The following is a 19337-nucleotide window of genomic DNA, read 5'->3' as shown; positions in this document are numbered from 1 at the left end:
TTTCTAAAAGCTTTCTATGTCCTTCTACCCCTCTGTGTTAATGACAGCATTGTATTTGGCATAAAGATAAAGGTATAAGATAAGTTCAACAATTTTTGGCTGAAACATGATAGTGCTGGCTATACTTATATTTGGTACCTATTCCTCAACACACACACACACCCACTACACATCACATGCAAGTAAAGTTTATCAAGCAAGCATAATTTATATTTTGCAAAATAGGCCATTTGCACCACGGCGTCATTTTATTACTATGACCAGAATCCTCCAGGGTATTGCTTTCCTGTGCAAATTAAGGCTTTTGTTATTTAGAGCGGTTTTCACTTGACTGTCGAAAGGGATTGGTTTTGGTTTTGGTTTTGGTTTTACTACGCCCTTTGGTTGGCTAGTGTATTTACTTTGGTTTTGGTTTTACGACAGTCAAGTGAAAACCGCTCTAAACCTCACGGGGATTACCAAATTTAAATATAAAAGGAAACACGAAATGAATTCTGGTCTTAGTAGTAAAAACAGTTCATCGTGCGAATGGCCCATTGAGGTCTGCCAATTCCTGCATAATGCTTTTCATTAGCATTTCAACTATAGTCTGAGATGGTTAAAAAAAGGAAATCAATCAAACCAACCAAACATGGTCAGTGATTTTGGAACAAATAGTCATGGTGAGTCCTGGGACTCATCTTGTAAAATTTTTATTCAAGGCAAAAGCTTCTGAAAAACCAGTTCATATTTTTGGGAAAAAACAAAAAAAAAGACTAAATATTCAAACAACTATTACGTTCCAAGAGGCCTCTTTAAACCATACTCAGTATATACCTGGCCAATAACAATGCCTGCAAATGCTATGCAAGATAAAACACTACAGAACTGAACATAAACGTGAACGTTCTTTGTAAACCAGTTTGAGTAAAAGCCAAGACCAAGAGTAACACAGGCAACAAGAAACACAAGAGATCCACAAACAGCATGCAACTGTTTCAACTGGCGTGGTTTCATCTTTCTTGCAATTGGCAACTTTGTGTACAAAACACCAACACCCTGGAGAGACTGGAGACAGATGAGGATAACGGTGCAGAAACCAAAAAGTCCATGCCAGCTTTGAAAATGTGGTTTGTTGTGCATATTCTTGTTGATATAGATAGCTGCAAAGCCCCCTAGAGCAGAGATCACAGCCGCAGTTTGTAGAATCCAGTGGAATTTGATCTTGGTTGCACGAGGGGATGACAAGATAAGTGAACTTTGTGGTGAAAACATCAGGATTGCCTCAAACATCAGGAAACCAAACTGAAATAAAAAGGAAATGAAGTTATTTGTGGACAGCCACAGCAAGTTCAGAGGAGTCAAAACAACCACAGCTTAGTCAACATATTTTAAAGCACATAGAAATAACAAACAGGAGCGGTAAACAGCAATGGCCAAAAACATATTTTTCAAGTCCTGATCAGATGTTGAAAAATTTTTAAGCAACTATGCAGTCTCATCTCCACAGGATTCTCAAAGGAAGTGACCAACAAAAGTCATAGCCAATAAGACCCAGAGATCGCAAGGTGAAGTAATAAATATATCATTGTTTCATGCCAGTGAAAGCAAACTGTTTGTCATTTATTTTTTTAGGTAATAAATTGATTGACGGAGTTAATGCAGGTATAAGATCATGTATTAAATAAGTTGATCCTATTATTTCTTCACTTGGTGCAAGATTCATCCTTCAGTATTTACAAATGTTTTTCCCCTGAATTTTGATTTATTTACTCTCCGAATCTAACAAAATATACATTAATGTCCGACATACTCACACTCAACGCCATAAGGGTAGGATGCCACGAAAACAGACCTAAATGGATCGTGACGAACAACAAAACAAATTTCAAAAACACAAGAAAATCACAACATGTATGGTTTGAAAAATTTATTCAGTTTTGTTTCATGTTACCAGTGGAGACAAGAGAATACTCTGGATTCAAAGGGAAAGTCTACCAAAATTCACAAGTTTAGGATTTTGGGGGAGTATTATATTATTTGTGGTCTGTACAGAGATCTAAAAGCTGATGTTTTTGGTGATAGCACGTTGTCTGAGGTCAGCTTTTAAATCACTTTATTAAGGTACTCAGTTTACATTCTCAACTCCCAGGATGAAACCAAATTCCTCACCAACAGAGAAAGAGAACCAAATTTTCAAGTACTTTGTTTATGTATATAGTACACTGGTAAAAAAGGATGAGGTAAAATAATTGAACTTTAATTTTGGTTCATGGATTTTTTAGACTCTCACCTCTAATCATAGGGAATCTATTTACTTGCACTAATATTTTGTTTAAAACTGAGAAAGGTTTGAACCCAGGAGTCATTTCAAAAGTAGGTTGAGTTTGATCGTACGGGTATTTTGTTTAAGTTAGCTAAAAATTTAAGAAAAATCTTTAGATTAGTACTAAACAATTTTCTTAATCTTTTAGACTGACTTCTTTCAAAAGGGCGACTTTAGTGAAAGGTTTCTACATGTAAAAAAGCGTTTAGCCTCTTTCAGCTAATAAGATTTTACATGAAAAACAAACATGAACGACGTAAAGATCACTTACTTGTTCCAGGTTGGGCAAACCATATCACCAATAAAGGGAGACCCACAGCGACTATATGTACCATGCTTAAAAAAGTGCTTCTTTCCACTTTCCTAATTTTCTCTGTTGGTGAAGGAACAGCTGAAGACAGCTGTGAAGATTCCCGTTTGATCGGAGGACTTTCTTCCTTCATTTATATAGGTAACCAAGCCTTTCCTGTTTTTTTGTCACGCAAGGAGCGATGGGAGGGAGGGTTGGGGAAGAAGACACTGTGGAGCAGGGCGGATAAAGGTTGGGCGGTGAAACGAGCGCGTCCGAGCAAAAAGGTGTGATGCAGTGGACTGGGACTCTGCTTAGAAATGTCGCTTGTTTTCGACTTTAGTCAGGGCTTGCGATGTGGTTTGTACATTAGACACTGCCGCTGTCACTGAATTTAGCGGCTTGATTTGTTTTCTTGCACTTCTTCCTCGTTCCTTTGTGCTGGTACGCTGTCTCCGAGAGGCAAAGGTTGCTATTTTTTGCGTGAGGTTTAGTTGGAGTAGACAAACATCGCTTTCAAAGGGTTTCTTTTATTACTTCCATGACTCTACCACTGAATTATATTTTCGTTCTGCTACTCGCCAATGTCGATGTTATTCCAAAACAAAAACATCTAAGTACTGTCTAAAACACGAGGGAAAATCTCATCCATATCATCCATGCCAAAACTAAAAGACAGCAGATCGTGTTTCATAACTAGATGACGTGTATTTTATAAATGCGTGCAGCTCGTGCAAGGTGAAATTATGCTAATTTCAATCACCATCATCCTTCTTTTTAATTTGGAAAAAAAACATCTCACACGTCTTTCTGTTTCTTCGAAACTTCAAAATTAGTTTCACCCCAGTTTTTACTGTTTATCTTGTTTTGTTTTAGAGAGAAAAACGGAGAAAAAACCTTACAACTAACCTCAATAAATTTTGTTTACCTGCGGTTACCGGATTTGTAACGCATTGCGCGAATCGCCATGGCGCGTTGCACCCGAGAAGCAAAGTTTGAAGAAATATAACGCCACTATATCAATATATATCAATCTAATTTTTTGTTATGTTATACAAAATTTATCCCCCTTTGACATATGTAAAAATTGAGGTTAAGAAGTGTTAAGCTTTTGCAAACGAAACGGTGAAAGACGATTAGGTGATATTTAGTGGAAGGAGGAGGTATTCAACACTTTCAAATTAAACTCAAATTTTGGCATTATACGACCAACAAGTTTGACTTATAGACGTACAGACACAAACATATGAAACTGTTTGTTGATATTGTTATGAAACGAATTTATCTATTTAACATTGTAGCCTGAAATTACAGAAAGAAAATAGGATTTCCGGTTTGCAAAAAGGAAAATTTCGCCGGCCTTCAAGCGCACCGGAAGCGCGGAAAGAGCGCTCGTGCCAGTCCTACTCCGCATCACACATTAAATGAAGAGCGGAGCGCTCGTTTCATCGCCCAACCTTTATCCGCCCTGGGTTGGGCGGTGAAACGAGCGCTCCGCTCTTCATTTAATGTGTGATGCGGAGTTGGACTGGCACGAGTGCTCTTTCCGCGCTTCCGGTGCGCTTGAAGGCCGGCGAAATTTTCCTTTTTGCAAACCGGAAATCCTATTTTCTTTCTGTAATTTCAGGCTACAGTGTTAAATAGATAAATTCGTTTCATAACAATATCAATGAACAGTTTCATATGTTTGTGTCTGTACGTCTATAAGTCAAACTTGTTGGTCGTATAATGCCAAAATTTGAGTTTAATTTGAAGGTGTTGAATACCTCCTCCTTCCACTAAATATCACCTAATCGTCTTTCACCGTTTCGTTTGCAAAAGCTTAACACTTCTTAACCTCAATTTTTACATATGTTAAAGGGGGAAAAATTTTATATCACATAACAAAAAATTAGATTGATATATATTGATATAGTGGCGTTGTACTTCTTCAAACTTTGCTTCTCGGGTCCAACACGCCATGGCGATTCGCGCAATGCGTTGCAAATCCGGCAGCCGCATGTAAACAAAATTTGTTGAGGTTAGTTGTAAGGTTTTTTCTCCGTTTTTCTCTCTAAAACAAAACAAGATAAACAGTTAAAACTGAGGGGAAACTAATTTTGAAGTTTCAAAGAACCAGAAAGACGTATGAAATGTTTTTTTCAAAATTAAAAAGAAGGATGATGGTGATTGAAATTAGCATAATTTCACCTTGCACGAGCTGCACGCATTTATAAAATACACGTCATCTAGTTATGAAACACGATCTGCTGTCTTTTAGTTTTGACATGGATGACATGGATGAGATTTTCCTTCGTGTTTTAGGCAGTACTTAGTTGTTTTTGTTTTGGAATAACATTGACATTGGCGAGTAGCAGAACGAAAATATAATTCAGTGGTAGAGTCATGGAAGTAATAAAAGAAACCCTTTGAAAGAGATGTTTGTCTACTCCAACTAAACCTCCCGCAAAAAATAGCAACATTTGCCTCTTGGAGACAGCGTACCAGGAAAGGAACGAGGAAGAAGTGCAAGAAAACAAATCTAGCCGCCATAATTCAGTGACAGTGGCAGTGTCTAATATGCAAACCACATCGCAAGTCCTGACCGAAGTCGAAAACAAGCGACATTTCTAAGCAGAGTTCCAGTCCACTGCATCACACCTTTTTGCTCAGACGCGCTCGTTTCACCGCCCAACCTTTATCCGCCCTGCTGTGGAGGGGAGGGGAGATACTCCCACCACTGTAGCAGTCAGATATCTGACCGGAGGCGTTTATAGGAATCCGGAGGAAATTTTTAAAGATTGTTTTTTTAACAAAAATTTCCACGGAATATCAAAGACCGGAGTGGTCGATCGTCCAGTGGGGCTTGACCATAAGTATGAAGTCCGCTCATCTTTTGGCAAAGATGATTGGACTTCAACTAAAGTTTAAAGAAAGTATTCCAGAGGACCACAAACAGGGTAAATGTTATCAGAGGCTTGCAGTTTGTTGTGTAAACCGGGAACAAAACAGCCCATCGTTAACGGCCCAATGAGCATAGCAGTAACCCCAGGACTCCTGGAACAGAAGTGACGCAGTTCAGTGAAATCTGTTGTAGTTAAAGCTAAAATGGACACATAAATGAACAAATTCTTACCTTATTTATGGAATGTGTGCTTTGGCTTATAGATAACGATAATTGAAAAGGAAGTTTGATCAAAAAATGCACAGGAAGTCATTAAAATGTTTTCTGTTTTTATCCGTGACTGATTGCAAGTCACAGCCAGTGAAATTCGCCACGATTGCAGTGAATCGTTTTTAGTAGTTCTGTTTTGTTTTTCATTCACTTTCGCACCGAAGAATGGAAGCAAACCTTCAAAAACATGAAATAGTTTTACGACACTTGTGAATGGATAATTTTTCGTTTCTTTGCTCTTGGTTTTCGAGCCCAGAACACATAGATCATGATAGATGTTAATCTAATTTTTGAACAAAAACACAAGGAATAGGTTGACTGTGATTGGACGGCGCAGCCAGATAAGAAATGATTTTCAATGATTCTAAACAATTCTTCTTGATCTGACAAGACTGTTGAACTTTGTTTTATTGCAATCTCGCATTTTCGTTCGAGTCTCTTCGACAGTAACTTGTTCTGTTCAAAGCGGACTGAAAGTGATTTTGTTACTATGGCTTTTTTCCAGAAGGCAAAGAGGGACAGCCTCCCATCCAGTGACAGTACATCATGTCCAGTTTGTAATGAAGAATATATGGAAGAGCCAAAACAGCTTCCGTGCTTGCATACAATCTGCCAGAGTTGTCTGTCTGATATTGCACCTAAGAATGCTCTCAAGATATTTTGTCCGATCGACAAGCAAGAATTACCTCTGCCTATGGGTGGGATAGCTATGCTTCCAACCGACTACCGTATTCTGCGTTTAGTGGAAGCGAAAAGCGGCCAAATAAAGAAAGAACGCACAGAACGAAAGCCAAGAGAACGCAAAGCGACGTCCGAGCGATCAGAGCGGAGGAAATCGAAGAATACAGACGAGGATTCGCCTCCTCCCCTTGAGGAACAAGAACAGCGAATGAAAAAGCAAGCACAGGAGATGACAGAAAAGCTGAGAAAACTACTGGAGGAGAAGGAAAAGGAGCTGTTTAAAAAGATCGATGAAGCGATTGAAAGAGAGAAACGAAGTTTAATGAATGGGGGAGCAGAGAACGGTGACAAGAAACCTCCAGCGATATTTTTACTAGATCTTACTCCGAGTCGCAAGATCATACAGAGCATCAAAGAGGAGGGACTGGCAACTATTCAAGGAAATCGCAAGGCCCCCACCCTACTGAGTGATCTAAATACCTCGGGTATTACCCCCATTGCGTCAATTAAAAACACTGCCCCCAACGTGTCTTACAGGGACGCAGCGGAAGTCATTCGCTCACTTAAGGTACCACTACAGTTCAAGAGTTTCTTTAACCCAGGCGCTGTTGCATCGAATGCTGATGGTCATTTGGCAGTCACGGATTATGGCAATGAATGCGTTTGGCTGTTTAATCCTGATGGCTCTTTTAATTGTCAGGTTAGTTATGTCCACCGTACCTCGTCTGGAATTATGCGTCATTTTTCAACCTTGTTGCCATGTGTCTCAAATTGGTGCAAGTCGGTCATTGTCATCGTACATGTCATCTTTAATATCATCCTCATAATCATCACACTCATTGCATGTTCTTGTCGTCATCATTATCGTCAGAAGCCTATTGGATGGACTCCCATCGTCGTCACCATCCTACTCATCATCGTCATCGTTAGCATCAACGTCATTACCACCATCACCACTTTTATTCGTCTAATAATAATAATAATAATAATAATAATAATAATAACGCAGCACTCTGGAGAATGACCAGTTCCCATAATATTTATTAATCTTTTACTTCTTTAAGGTTGGCCAAGACGGAGATGTTACAATGGAATGCCCCGATGGGATATTTTTCCTCCCCAACAATAACATTGTGGTATCGGATGGGCCACTAGATGGCCCGCAAAGCATACAATTGTTCGATATCTCTGGTAAATTCATCCGCTGCCTGGCCGAAGTTGATGATGATGATGATCTTAGTTTTAGCAGCATATTTGTAGACGCTGACGAACGGATCCTTGTTGCATGTAATGGCTTGCGTCCTTGCATTCAAGTTTACAGTAAAGATGGCGAAGAGTACAGCCTTGAGATGGAATTGGGCGAAGATCAACTTGTAAGCCCTGAGAAAGCTATCTTCTACAATGGAAAGTTTTTCGTCTCTGATTCAGATAGCAAGAAAAACATCACCATGATTAAAGTATTTGATGCTGAAGGCGCGTTTGAAACTTCCTTCGACGAGGACAAATACTCCCTAGGGCAGAGAGACAACATGGGTATTGACATCGTGTATCCAATCAAAATTACTTTTGACCTATCTAACAACACTTTGTTAGCTTACCACGGGATCCCGCGCGAGATACGTGTACTCCGCCCAGACGGAAGTCAAGTGTCTTCAATGAAAACGGTATCAGGAGCGAGGGACATTGCACTTACTAAAGACAGACAAATTGTAGCCACGTGTGGAGAGGAGAGTATCTTGTCCAGAAGCGTGCAGATACTAAAGTTTAACGGCCAATAAGGATCGCTTGACACCTCAATTAATTGCTCCAAATGCTACGAGAATTTATCCCTTTTTTATCTCACGAAAAGTCAAGCGTGCGGGATACGTGATATTGTGTAATCATGCGCACAGTGGTCTCTTATGGATAAATAATCGAGTTGCCCCAGTTTATGAAAAGCCAGGGTGTAAATTCAGTGTAATATATGTAGTAGTTTTATGGCTAGTTTTTCCTATTACACGAAGAATAATTAATGTTTATGTTACATGGACACAAGGAAGTGCTTTGTACCAATGGCCAAGTTTCAAACAATTTTGCCAGGTTCGTGTAGGTTTGTGCCGGTATGAATTCCTAGATTAGAATTTACAAGTGAACCACCGTTCTCTCCAATCAAAAATCTTTGATTCTTTCAAGAGAGGAACCAATGTGGAAAACTTTTTACCGCTAATAAAAATGTCATGTTTTCTTCACTCCTTTTGAAGATTGGACTTTTGTCAGTCATCTTTGTTGTCTTGAGCTGATAATACTAAGAAGAGTTTTCTGTCCTGCGAAAGTTTTAGATAAATGAAGGGCCCATGAACAGAAATACACTCTTATGCGTGCGGTTTGGACTGTAAAATTTCGCAGCTTTCTTTTTTAAGTCCGGGACGAGCTCACGAGGCAGAGCTGTACAAAGCCGAGTTACCTCTCACCCTGAAAAAGTGCATGAATAACTCAGCTTAAGCTCACGGAGAAGTGTGAGGGCTAATGTAAAAGAATACGTTTTCTAGGTTCTTTGGAACTCTTCGGAAACTTTGAGCACGTTCGTAAATGGTCGGGTCTTGTTTAGACAATCCTGACACGTTCAATTTAATCCCATGCCCATGTCTTAAAAAAAAGTTAAAAGGTATTTTTTAATTAATATACTGACTGTCAAAGTTTGTGAGAACAGGATACTTAGTACAATGTTTTATTAAAACCACGTCTGTTACTACACTTACACTGTTTTGGGAGTATTCTTGGTTGAAACCTAAAACACTCCAGCCCACATCTGAAAAAAGGTATGTTCAACGCACTGGCGGTTGCATAATATAATTTATTATCCAAATATATGATTACTCTATGTAAAATCATAATTTCATTTAGCTTGTTATAGGAACTTATATTAAATTTTAAGTCTGTGGACGGAATCCAACAGCATGAACATTCATATGAAAGGCATTAAATTAAGCATTACTTCATTTCCTGTGACAATGTCCTGCACACAGTGGACCCGCTACTCAAGTCCGTCTGTGGAGGAAATCTTTAAGTGTAACCATTCAAACAGAAGCTACTGAACGGTACTTTCCAGTCACACAGTGTGACTATGAATAAAACAACAAGAAGAACTGTCAACATCTTAGAACTTGACAAAATTAAGATGATGATTTTTTTTGTTTTGTACTGATACTGCATGCCAAATTGATATAAATAACGCCATTGTTATATTCTGACAATAACATTAGTGATGATGATGATTTTGATAAAGATAATGATAACGATGACGATGAAGATGAAAATGACGATGATAAAAAAAGGAGGAGGAGGATGAGAGGATGATGCGGGTGATGATGATGATAATGACGAAAGAAATAAGGAGGAGGAGGAAAATGGGAGGACGTTGCGGTTGATGATGATGATGATGATGATGATGACGACGATGTATTTGCTGTACATTCACTGATGTGCAGTTCGTAAAACATAAATACGTTTATAAGTTAATCTTTATGTCTCTGACATGAAAATTGTGGGACTGGATTTCTTCAGTATTTCTTGAGCAGTAAAAACTGTTCCCAAGATCTGAACGCTTGGAAAAGGCTAAGAATTAGTAGTTTTATATACAAAAATATAAGTCCATCTATGCTTACTGTTAACAAAGTGAAGGAAGCATGTAGCGCTGACTAAAAGCTTAAAAAGAACGCGAACTCTTTTGACTGGCTTGATATCGCTATGGTCGCATAAGCTCCTTTATAATCTCTGTGATAGGATGAACATGGTCTCATGTATTTATTCATTTAATTTATCATTAAATTATTAATCTCCAACGTCAGCATCTCGATCCCCTATGAGCCATAAAAGATGGAAAGACACGGCCAGGAGACCGGTGCCGAGGAAGTCACCCAGCGCTGTCAGGTACGGAATGCAGTAGTTGTCGGGATCTTTGCCTCGTTTCCACATCCAGTGAACCAACCAATTAGCAGTCAGCAGCAGTATAGCAACCTGCACGTGCAAAGTAAAGCCTTGGTTACCACGTGCATTGTTTTGTGTCAGTTATTTTACAACATTTCACAGGGTTGCCGTTCGTTTCTTAGCTAACGAACGCGGATCTATTTCCGGTGGAGAGAAGCGACGACCGGAAATAGGTCTGCAATCACAGGCTACTAGTTGGTATGCAAACAATTCTCCGGGCTATAAATGGTGTTTACTAACCTTGCGTTACTTTTTCTCCTCGGCTATTTTTGCTGGTCATTTATATTTCATTCCTTATTTTTGAACTTTTGACGTTCTGCACAGAATCTAGACTTTTTGGCCGGATTTGAAGTACGAAATTGAGCGCATGCTGATGATGATAATAAAATAATGTCTTTTTATAGTCTTCACAAAACCCTTTAAGAACATGATAATGAAATTGCCTGACATTTCACGGACTGAGCCAAGAGCTAAGATTTTCCCTTACTTAAAAATTCCCTGACCTCACCCCCTACAAAATACTCGTTTAGCATCGTATTCAGGACGAGTCCAATTCACGTTTCCTTTTTTGGCACGAGCCGCACGTGCCATGCATACGGTAGGTAGGAAATGAAGAAATATAGCGCCTTCACTGTTGATCAGAGCAAACTATTGAAGATCTGAGCCAATAAAAATAGAAATGTACCTGAATCAAGCCAGCAAGTAAGTAGACTGAAGTAAACAGGAGTGTGAGTGTAGTATGTCCTGCCTGCAGAACACGGATTGTGTACAGAAATATCAAGTTACCAGGAATAACCATAAATAGCAACACTCTGGTTGTTCGAGCATGTAGTCCTGCGATAAAACAAAAGGGAAAGGATTAGATTAAGTCCAGAAACTCAAAAGCAGGAAATACAAACTAAATTAAGGGAACCATGAGAAAGTACTGCTAGAGAGGTTTCATTTAAATGGTCACACCGTAGGATTTCAACCTCAGATTGAAAAGTTAGAACTACAAACTAAGTTAAGGGTACCATGAGAAAGTACTGCAGTTGAAGCTTAACTTTAAGAATCCCTGCTTTGTTTAATCCACATACCTGATCCAAAAAATGTGTCAATACAGCCATGGAATTTGCTCTTCTCCTGCATCTCACCAGGTTTGCCGAGCTGGTGCAGCCCTGTGGAGAGACGACTTGCTTGGACAGCTACAAGGTTCCCACCAACACCATTTATTACTGGACTGAACACAGCTATTCCATGATATTTGTCCACAGCAAAGTCAAGAATTAGACCACCAGTACTGAAAACAACACCACAAGCAAATGAAACTAAACTGCAGCTTCAGTGTTCTCAGCAAAGGTTCCCAGACTTTCTGAGGGGTAGATAGGTGTATTTTGAAGAGGCAAACAAGCAGGGAGGGGTAGGTAGAGAGGAGAGGGTGTGGATTGAATTTCCAAGGGCTTGAACAGAAAACTATGCATCGTAAATAGCACGTTGCCATTTTTTTTCTCATCATGCTAAGCTCGACGAACGAGACAAAAACTACTGCATGGTTGACTACATCTTAGAAGGCTAAAATGATCTAGCAATACCTCAGACTAATTAAAAAACTTTGACAAGAAGGTTGTTATGAAGTATAATCCAGTTGCTTAAAAAAGGAGAGAAGTAGTGGGGCACTTAAAGAAGTCTTGGATCATCCGTTACAACATTCTTAGTCTTTGGTGTCTGAACTGGACAGAGATCAAAAATCTAAATTTATAACTCACATATTTGACTGTGAAAGGTTTGAACCCAGGAGTCATTTCAAAAGTAGGTTGAGTTTGATTGTCCGGGTGAACATAGTCCTGAATAGGACTGTTGTTGTTGACAGTGACTGACGTTTTGACAACCTGTGCGGTAGTCATCTTCAGAGTCAAAGTGAGTTGTATAACGTCAGTTGATGGCAACTGACCGAACACAAACAAGCTACAAAGAATGGTGACGTCAACAATCACATAGCTGAGCACCATTTAAAGATGAAACATCAAATTGACTGGGACTCTGTGACATGTATAACGTATTCTACAGATACCAGCGCCGTACAAACGACTTATTGAAGAGATCAAGCAAAACTTACTATGAGAGAATGACAATTTGACTAACAACTGATAATTTGACTTACCTACTGATAATCATGGCACTGAGCACTGGGCTCCATCCAGTATATAATACACTGTGAGTGAAGGCATTGTTGTGAGTGATATACACCCATAGTGGTAGAATGATGAAGAAACCCAAGCTGATGACAGGTGCAATCCAGTGGTGAGTACCACCCTCGGTGTCTACAGCAAACGGAAACATTAAACTTGTAACAAGTTTGAAAAAAACAATATCAACAATGCTTTTTAGTTTGTAAACCGCAATGCAATAATTTATTACTATTTTTTCCTGTAAGAGAAAATGTACAGCAAATTTTCTCCCTGATCCAACCAGGTGTATTTAAATGAGTTCACCATTGTCACTGCATTGTTTACCTTTAAGACCAACTGTAAAGGACAAGGACTGATGAAATCAAATAGGTAATACTCCCCTATTGTCCTCCATGTGGACTTCCTTAGTGGACAAAAGCCCTTCACGTACTTCAGAAAACAAGCTATGTCGGGGTGAAGTTCATGGTATTACGGTATTATTGTTTTGGTAAAATGCATTACAAACTCACAGGCAGTTCTCATGATGATAAAATGATGGTACTCTCTTTATTTCAAACTTACCAAGACAACTATGTAGAAATCTACTAATAGCAGACAACAGCGCCAGGGTTATGAGGTCTCCAAGACTGGCCGCAATGGGCGTGGCTACATTATCTGGATTGATGTTGCACTTCCTAGAAAACACAACCACTGCAGCCATCACAGAACCAAGAATGAGGCTGGCTAGTGTCGCTGTAACTAAGCTACTTGCACAGAGTAGGGTGGCATGATGAATCTTGAATTCTCCATCCAGAATCCAGCCCATGATAACAGCTGCGAATGCTGCCAAGGAACCAACTACAGTCGCTTGCACCTAGTGATCAATAAACAGGGGCTGATTCAGATCTTCAACTAAGTGGAGGGATGCTGATCCAAACCCTTAAAAATAATATCCTCAACCCTTTTGGCTTCACTTTAGCTTAAAAATAAGATGAGGACCCCTCCCCTGGGTCAGATAAATGTAACTATTTTACACAAACTGTTCGATCCTTTTAAAAATGGTTTTGTTTGCCAAAAAATTAGTACATAGTTATTAATAGTCACAGAAAAAGAGAGAAATAAAAAACTTAGAAAAAACAAAACATGTTTTAGGCAACAATGTAGTAAAATCACACAATCACTAATACATGTAATTAGTGATTGCACAGTCTTACTACATTGTTGCTTTTGACAGTCAGCATCACAACTAAGGACTATCACTGGTAACTTTATAACATCTCTTCTTATACCTAAGAAAGTGGGTTTTCATTACTTGGAAATCCCCCTTTTTCAAACATTATGTTCATAACTGCGCTTTTCACAAACATGCAAATTCTGAAGTTCAAAAGCCAACTGATGATTGCGTTTTTTGCTGCTGTCAATCATCTTAACGGACCTCTTAGGAAACAAAACTTTACTTTAACGGGTTCAAAAGGTCATGGTTTGTGATTTGTGATTGGTGGATTTCGATCCATTTTGTGTGTTTCTGTGTTTCAAGGTTTGTTGCTTGTGATCGTAATTATGATTGACGGCAGTGAAAAACGCAATTGTGAAGGTGGCTTTTGAACTTTAGAGTTCGCATGTTTGTGAAAAGCGCAGTAAACTCCACAATTTAAATTCCGATCAAAAAAAGGTGGCTGCTACATGATGTAAATCCCCCTGAACTTCAACATAATTGAAAACCAAGGATAATGCTGTCAAGATTGTGATACAGCACATTGTTTTCTTTGAACACTTTGATCTCATGCTATTACCTGAAGTAAGGCAAGATTTCCTCCTATTAATTTCCACTGTGATTTAGCACAATCCATGTGTCCAACATTGGCCTAAAAATGCAAAAACACATCCAAACCTAAGAGGAATTTACCCATTTAAATTCAGACTCTTCATCGTAGTCATGCAATGACAGCAAAGAAATGCTCAAATAGCATGATGCACGTGCAAAGTTGTTGTTTTGCCAATCTAAACCAACTGGGTGTTGCTTTTTTGCTGTTATTAACGTCACCATCGTGGTTCCTTAAGCTCCCTAATATTAAGGTAACAAATACATACAAGCACAGTTTTTCCAAAAGCTTGCATATAAATAAAGCAGTAACACTTTCACACATTAGCAACAATATTTTTGATTGTGTAGGACAATGGGGGTGGCTTCAGACTTAAAACACCCTTGCACTTCAAGAAGTTAAAGTGGATTTCTAGAGGGATAGGATGGACAATATTTTGTTTCACATAGTTTCTGATAATATTATTTAGAAGCTGCTCCTTAGGAAATTTTCTTGTTCAACCTTCCACTACAACATTATCATCTGCTTGTCATACTGTTTCCGGTACGGAAGGGAAAATTGTTCAGTGTAATATGCTTACAGTTCATTAATAATGATGTCATTGTCAAATTAATAAATTACAGAATGCATTCACTTACTGCAGTAGACAATCTTGAAGCTAATGTCATTTCAAGATTTCCTTTTAATCCAAGTAGAGCAGGAACCAAAATAAAAATTTCTGATATGTCTTTATAAACTTGCCAGTGCTAAAAAAAATGCAACTAACAAATATTACATTTTGGCCAGTAATAGACTATCAAATCCCCCCTCCCCAGACGGTTTCCTGTGTTCACCAGGAATTTTTCATGCAACCGCTTTGTTTCCTAAACCACCTACAGCATACATCCCAACTCTCCCAGATTATCTGGGAGTCTCCTGGATATGACACAATAATCTCTCGGTCTCCCGAACAGATCACCAAATCTCCCTTATATAATCGAGTTAAGAGCTTACTTTCTGTACGTAATTTGAAATTTATCCCATTGTCTCTTAAAATTCCAATTTTCTATGATTCATAGTTCAGTTTCTGGGGCATGTTTGCACTGACAAAGATTATTTTGCCATTACAATCATATAAGGGAATAATGGTCTGTACCTCATGTAAGACTTCAAAATGTCCTAAGCCATTCCCATGTGATAAATTAGAGACTGGATGGAATTGTGCTTATCGGGGGTTGGTCGTTGATATGTGGGGAGGCGTGGGGGGGGGGGGGGAAGTTTAGATTTCCAGAGGTTGGCATCTCTGCTACAGTGCAGAAATCTGTGATACTTAGGGATATCACTAAGAGCAGGTTCAGCTCAGGCTACCATGTCACTGGCTCAAATTTTCCAGCTAACAAAGACATGGCGTAATTTCGAAGGTGCACTTGAGCAGCAGCCCACTTGACTAATAAAAAAGCCTGCTTTGCTTAAACTTAGATTCATCCTTGGATACCATGCTAATGCATGGTAGTTAGTGGGACCTGGTCTCCCATAATCATACTTTTACACACATGGTGTAATTTACTAGAAGACAACACATTATCAGTTTCCTTGATTCATGACAACTTAGGTCCTGTTCAAACGTCGATCTTTTCATGTACTGAACTAAACAACTATTTGGGTCAACCCATATGATACAAAGTGGACAGCTGATTCAGACATCGAACTTGATTAGTCAGAGTCAATTCATTTTCACGATGTTCAATGATCTAAAACCCTTACAAGTACAAGAGAAACTAAATTTTAGAATTATTTATGTATTAGGTTTGAACATGATAAGTTCGATGTTTGAAACAAAGTCGCTCCACAGTTGAAATTCCCATGTGGGCCACTTGATCTTAATTAATGGGTTGACCCAAATCAGACATAATGGAGTCAACTCATTCTAACGTTGATCTCTTCATGTACTTAATTGAAAGAATTAGGTTCAGTACATGAAAAGTTTGACGATGGAACTGGACCTAAACATTCCTTTGTCTCCTGCTCACCTGGACTACATCAAGGAGTATACCGGCTGACACGGTTCCGAATCCGGCGATTAGAAATGGAAAGAAAACTTGAAGTCCGATAGTAAAAGATCCTTCGTTTAAAGAACTATCACCCAGTCCTGTAATTTCAGTGTCAAATTCATTATGTCTGTGCTCTTTTAATAATGGGACAAACTGATCAGAGCTTTCGTCATACGTTAAATCACCGTTCGCCACATGTAATTGTGAACCGTTCTTTGTCGTTTCATGATGACCGCCATAATTGATTTCATCTATATTTTCGCGGTCGCTTAATAGATATTCGTTTTCTTCCTCGGTCCATGTTTTTGACAGCTGTTTCTCTCCAGTTGCATCATCATCCAAGTCCCTTAAGTCGTTTGGAACGACTGCAATTTTGGGAACCATCTCTGTCCCGTAACTTTCACCAGCACCGTCGATTCTTTTCGAAGACTCCCTATTCACCCGTTTCCTCACGGACGAATTTTTAGCAGCAATCTCCAAATTTACCCCAAACTGTAAAAGGCCATTTAGTGGAAGAGAAGTCATAAGGGTGTCAGAAGTCATAAACACGTCCGGACCTTGATCAAAGCGCTGAAAATTAACAATTAATTTATCCCATGATGATTACGAAGGTGAAATGTACACGTAATTGAAAGAAATTTACTTTTACGTTATGTCTTAGTAGCCAAGCCAGCAGTTGCAACCAAGCCTTCAAGAAAAATCGGGTTGGGGCAGGGGCAGGCGGGAGGGCAGGCGGGAGTGATACCTTACGATCCAAAATTTTCATTTGACGTAGACAAGCTAGGGAAAAAGAGCGCCTTTGAATTAATAACATTGCCGAGCTGGAAGAGATTTGTTGAAAATTAACGAAGATATAGCGAAATTTTACAGACACAAACGTCATATCACTCTCAAAACTTGGCAAGTTTACTAATCTTTCCAGCGAAATTGACCGATTTTTCCTGCCTGGTCCATGTCAAAAGTTGAAAAAACCGTGGAAGGGTCTGTCGAGCTACTAAGATGTCGGAAAGGGTATTATCAACAATGAAACGTTTCAAATGAAAAAATAAAAGTTTTATTGATTATTGTTTATATGATCAAAGCACAATTTTAACCTAAAGAATAAGCTTTTCACAAATCAAATCCAATCAAAGTGCAGCGTAAAATTATTTTGTTCCCGAGACATTTCCTTTTCCAGTCCTTTGTTTATCAGTTCCAACATTTTGCTTTGTTCAGTCTAGATCTCAAGGGCATGTGCCAGTTGTAGACCTGCATAAGAAAGTACACTTGTCAATCCAGACAATTCTACATGAGCTATGGGACGTAAAGGCGATAAGAAGAAGCAGACGAAGCAGCCACCTCAGCTCAAAAAAATTAAAGGTTCTTGTAGGAGACAATTTTGATTGACTGATTGATTGATTGATTGATTAATTAATTGCAGATCTCTGGGGTAAACTTTGTTATTAAACCCGATGAGCGGGGAAACCAGCAGGGCGGAAAAAGACGATCAAGATGATGATAATTGCTCATCTAATGATGATATCAGTGAGTAACGTAACAGGACAACAGGAAGCAAACGTGACGGAGCTTCTTGCGTGTTATGTTGTGATCTTCACTTAGCACTGAAAGTTTTCTGGTCTTTTACAAAAAGATCTGTTTAAAGGAAAGTGAAAGTTTGGCGAAAAGTTATTTCAAACGAAATTATTGTCACGAGTGTCGCACAAAGTTTGCCGTCATCTCTCCCCTCCCGTCCTGTTGCGTACTCGGATAAAAATGATACTGACGACGACGATGTGATGATGACAACGATGACGATGATGACGTCGACTTCGAATCAATCATGATGATGATGATGATGATATTGATTACAACTAATAGAGGATGGGAAAAACTAATGATAAGAAAGAGTATAAATTTGATCAATTTATTTCAGTCTTTATATCAATATTCTGTTTTCATTTCTTCTGTCGATTCGAAGTATTGCCTACCTCCCTCCAAAGCGATCTGGATTGTAGCATCTACGGCGGCTGCAGCAGCGAAGTTTCTTCTCACCGCGGTTTCGGCGTTCCGGCCAATCATTACAGGGATGCCCGCTCGGAATACAGGGAAACTGATGATGGTGTTCTCCATCCCGAGCAATGCTCCCCTTCACTTCCTGTCAAGAGTAAAAGTCAAGACGGAAATAAGGAATCTTTCGGTTTGCACTCATTTTGCGCAGCGGAAATCCAATAACGTCTCATTGAACCGGAAGACCTTAGATAACAATGACTTCAACCAGGTTGGCGTCCAGCGGTTTTAGTGAAAACAAGAGTTTTGGCGGCGTGCTCAGTCTCGCGGGCTCATAAAACCTGGTCTTGGTCATTGATATTTAATGATTTTCCATTAAACCTCTGCGGAGGAGAGGGGGAAATGACGTCAGGCCTCATTGCGACTAAAAGTGTGTGTTGGTGGGTGGTGGGTGGAGAGAGGTGATGGTTCGCTATGAGCAGTACCCCTGTGGGGACACCTCCTTGTAAGATACGTCATCATCGAAGTTTTCCCTAACTAAATGCATTGGGTATATTTTAGCCTTGTGCGGTGGCTCAGTTAACCCTTTTTAAGACCGGATAAAATTGCACACTGTAGCATTCAAATCTACGAAACTCAACGATGTATTTCAGTGCAAATTTTATATTTTTTCATACGCTGGTTGGTCTTGCAACATTTCCAAAGTTCTTTCATTGGTGCGCCCATATGGAATTCTCCGACTCATAATAAGTTTCACTCAAATAAGTCTCGCAAAAGGGATCACCCAACCTAATAGATATTACATGACAGTGTGTATTTTAGTATATATGGATCGTTTTATGTTTCTTTTACGACAGACATGCTTACCTGGATATTTTCAACTATCAACATTTTTCGTTATTTCACATCACAGCTGTTTTTTTGCCACGGCTCAAATTCAATTAAAAGATACCAGA

The 19337-nt window shown here is 39.2% G+C and overlaps 3 protein-coding genes and 1 long non-coding RNA gene across 5 annotated transcripts; 1 reads left to right on the top strand and 3 right to left on the bottom strand.

Moving 5' to 3' along the window:
- Window positions 1-440: 440 nt before the first annotated feature.
- On the bottom strand, window positions 441-2748 carry LOC140922808 (transmembrane reductase CYB561D2-like). The gene is made up of 3 exons (XM_073372834.1): window positions 2577-2748; window positions 1797-1834; window positions 441-1284 (listed from the first exon to the last, which is right to left on the bottom strand). Exons 1-3 carry the CDS (start codon window positions 2746-2748, stop codon window positions 775-777), a joined length of 720 nt encoding a protein of 239 aa, XP_073228935.1. The 3' UTR covers window positions 441-774.
- On the top strand, window positions 1281-8423 carry LOC140922802 (uncharacterized). 2 transcript variants are annotated; one of them, XM_073372826.1, is made up of 3 exons: window positions 1281-1547; window positions 6254-7129; window positions 7494-8423. In XM_073372826.1, the coding sequence occupies exons 2-3, from the start codon at window positions 6320-6322 to the stop codon at window positions 8205-8207; spliced, it is 1524 nt and encodes a 507-aa protein (XP_073228927.1). In that variant the 5' UTR covers window positions 1281-1547; window positions 6254-6319; the 3' UTR covers window positions 8208-8423. The 2 variants fall into 2 exon arrangements, with proteins under 2 accessions (XP_073228927.1, XP_073228926.1); XM_073372825.1 differs by lacking the exon at window positions 1281-1547 and having other exon boundaries at window positions 6100-7129.
- A 682-nt stretch (window positions 8424-9105) lies between these two features.
- On the bottom strand, window positions 9106-17032 carry LOC140922889 (solute carrier family 41 member 1-like). Its single transcript, XM_073372928.1, has 8 exons — window positions 16375-17032; window positions 15004-15111; window positions 14336-14407; window positions 13125-13416; window positions 12536-12695; window positions 11472-11674; window positions 11081-11229; window positions 9106-10425 (listed from the first exon to the last, which is right to left on the bottom strand). Exons 1-8 carry the CDS (start codon window positions 16936-16938, stop codon window positions 10240-10242), a joined length of 1734 nt encoding a protein of 577 aa, XP_073229029.1. The 5' UTR covers window positions 16939-17032; the 3' UTR covers window positions 9106-10239.
- A 401-nt stretch (window positions 17033-17433) lies between these two features.
- LOC140923770 (uncharacterized) lies at window positions 17434-18492 on the bottom strand. The gene is made up of 2 exons (XR_012164186.1): window positions 18363-18492; window positions 17434-17643 (listed from the first exon to the last, which is right to left on the bottom strand). It is a non-coding gene; the product is annotated as an uncharacterized lncRNA (long non-coding RNA).
- Between the last annotated feature and the right edge of the window lie 845 nt (window positions 18493-19337).

Source organism: Porites lutea, chromosome 13 (genome assembly GCF_958299795.1).
Source record: "Porites lutea chromosome 13, jaPorLute2.1, whole genome shotgun sequence".
In the NCBI taxonomy this organism is placed as follows: domain Eukaryota; kingdom Metazoa; phylum Cnidaria; class Anthozoa; order Scleractinia; family Poritidae; genus Porites; species Porites lutea.
Note: the sequence above shows the minus strand (reverse complement) of the source record. Positions and strands in the feature narration are given on the sequence as shown.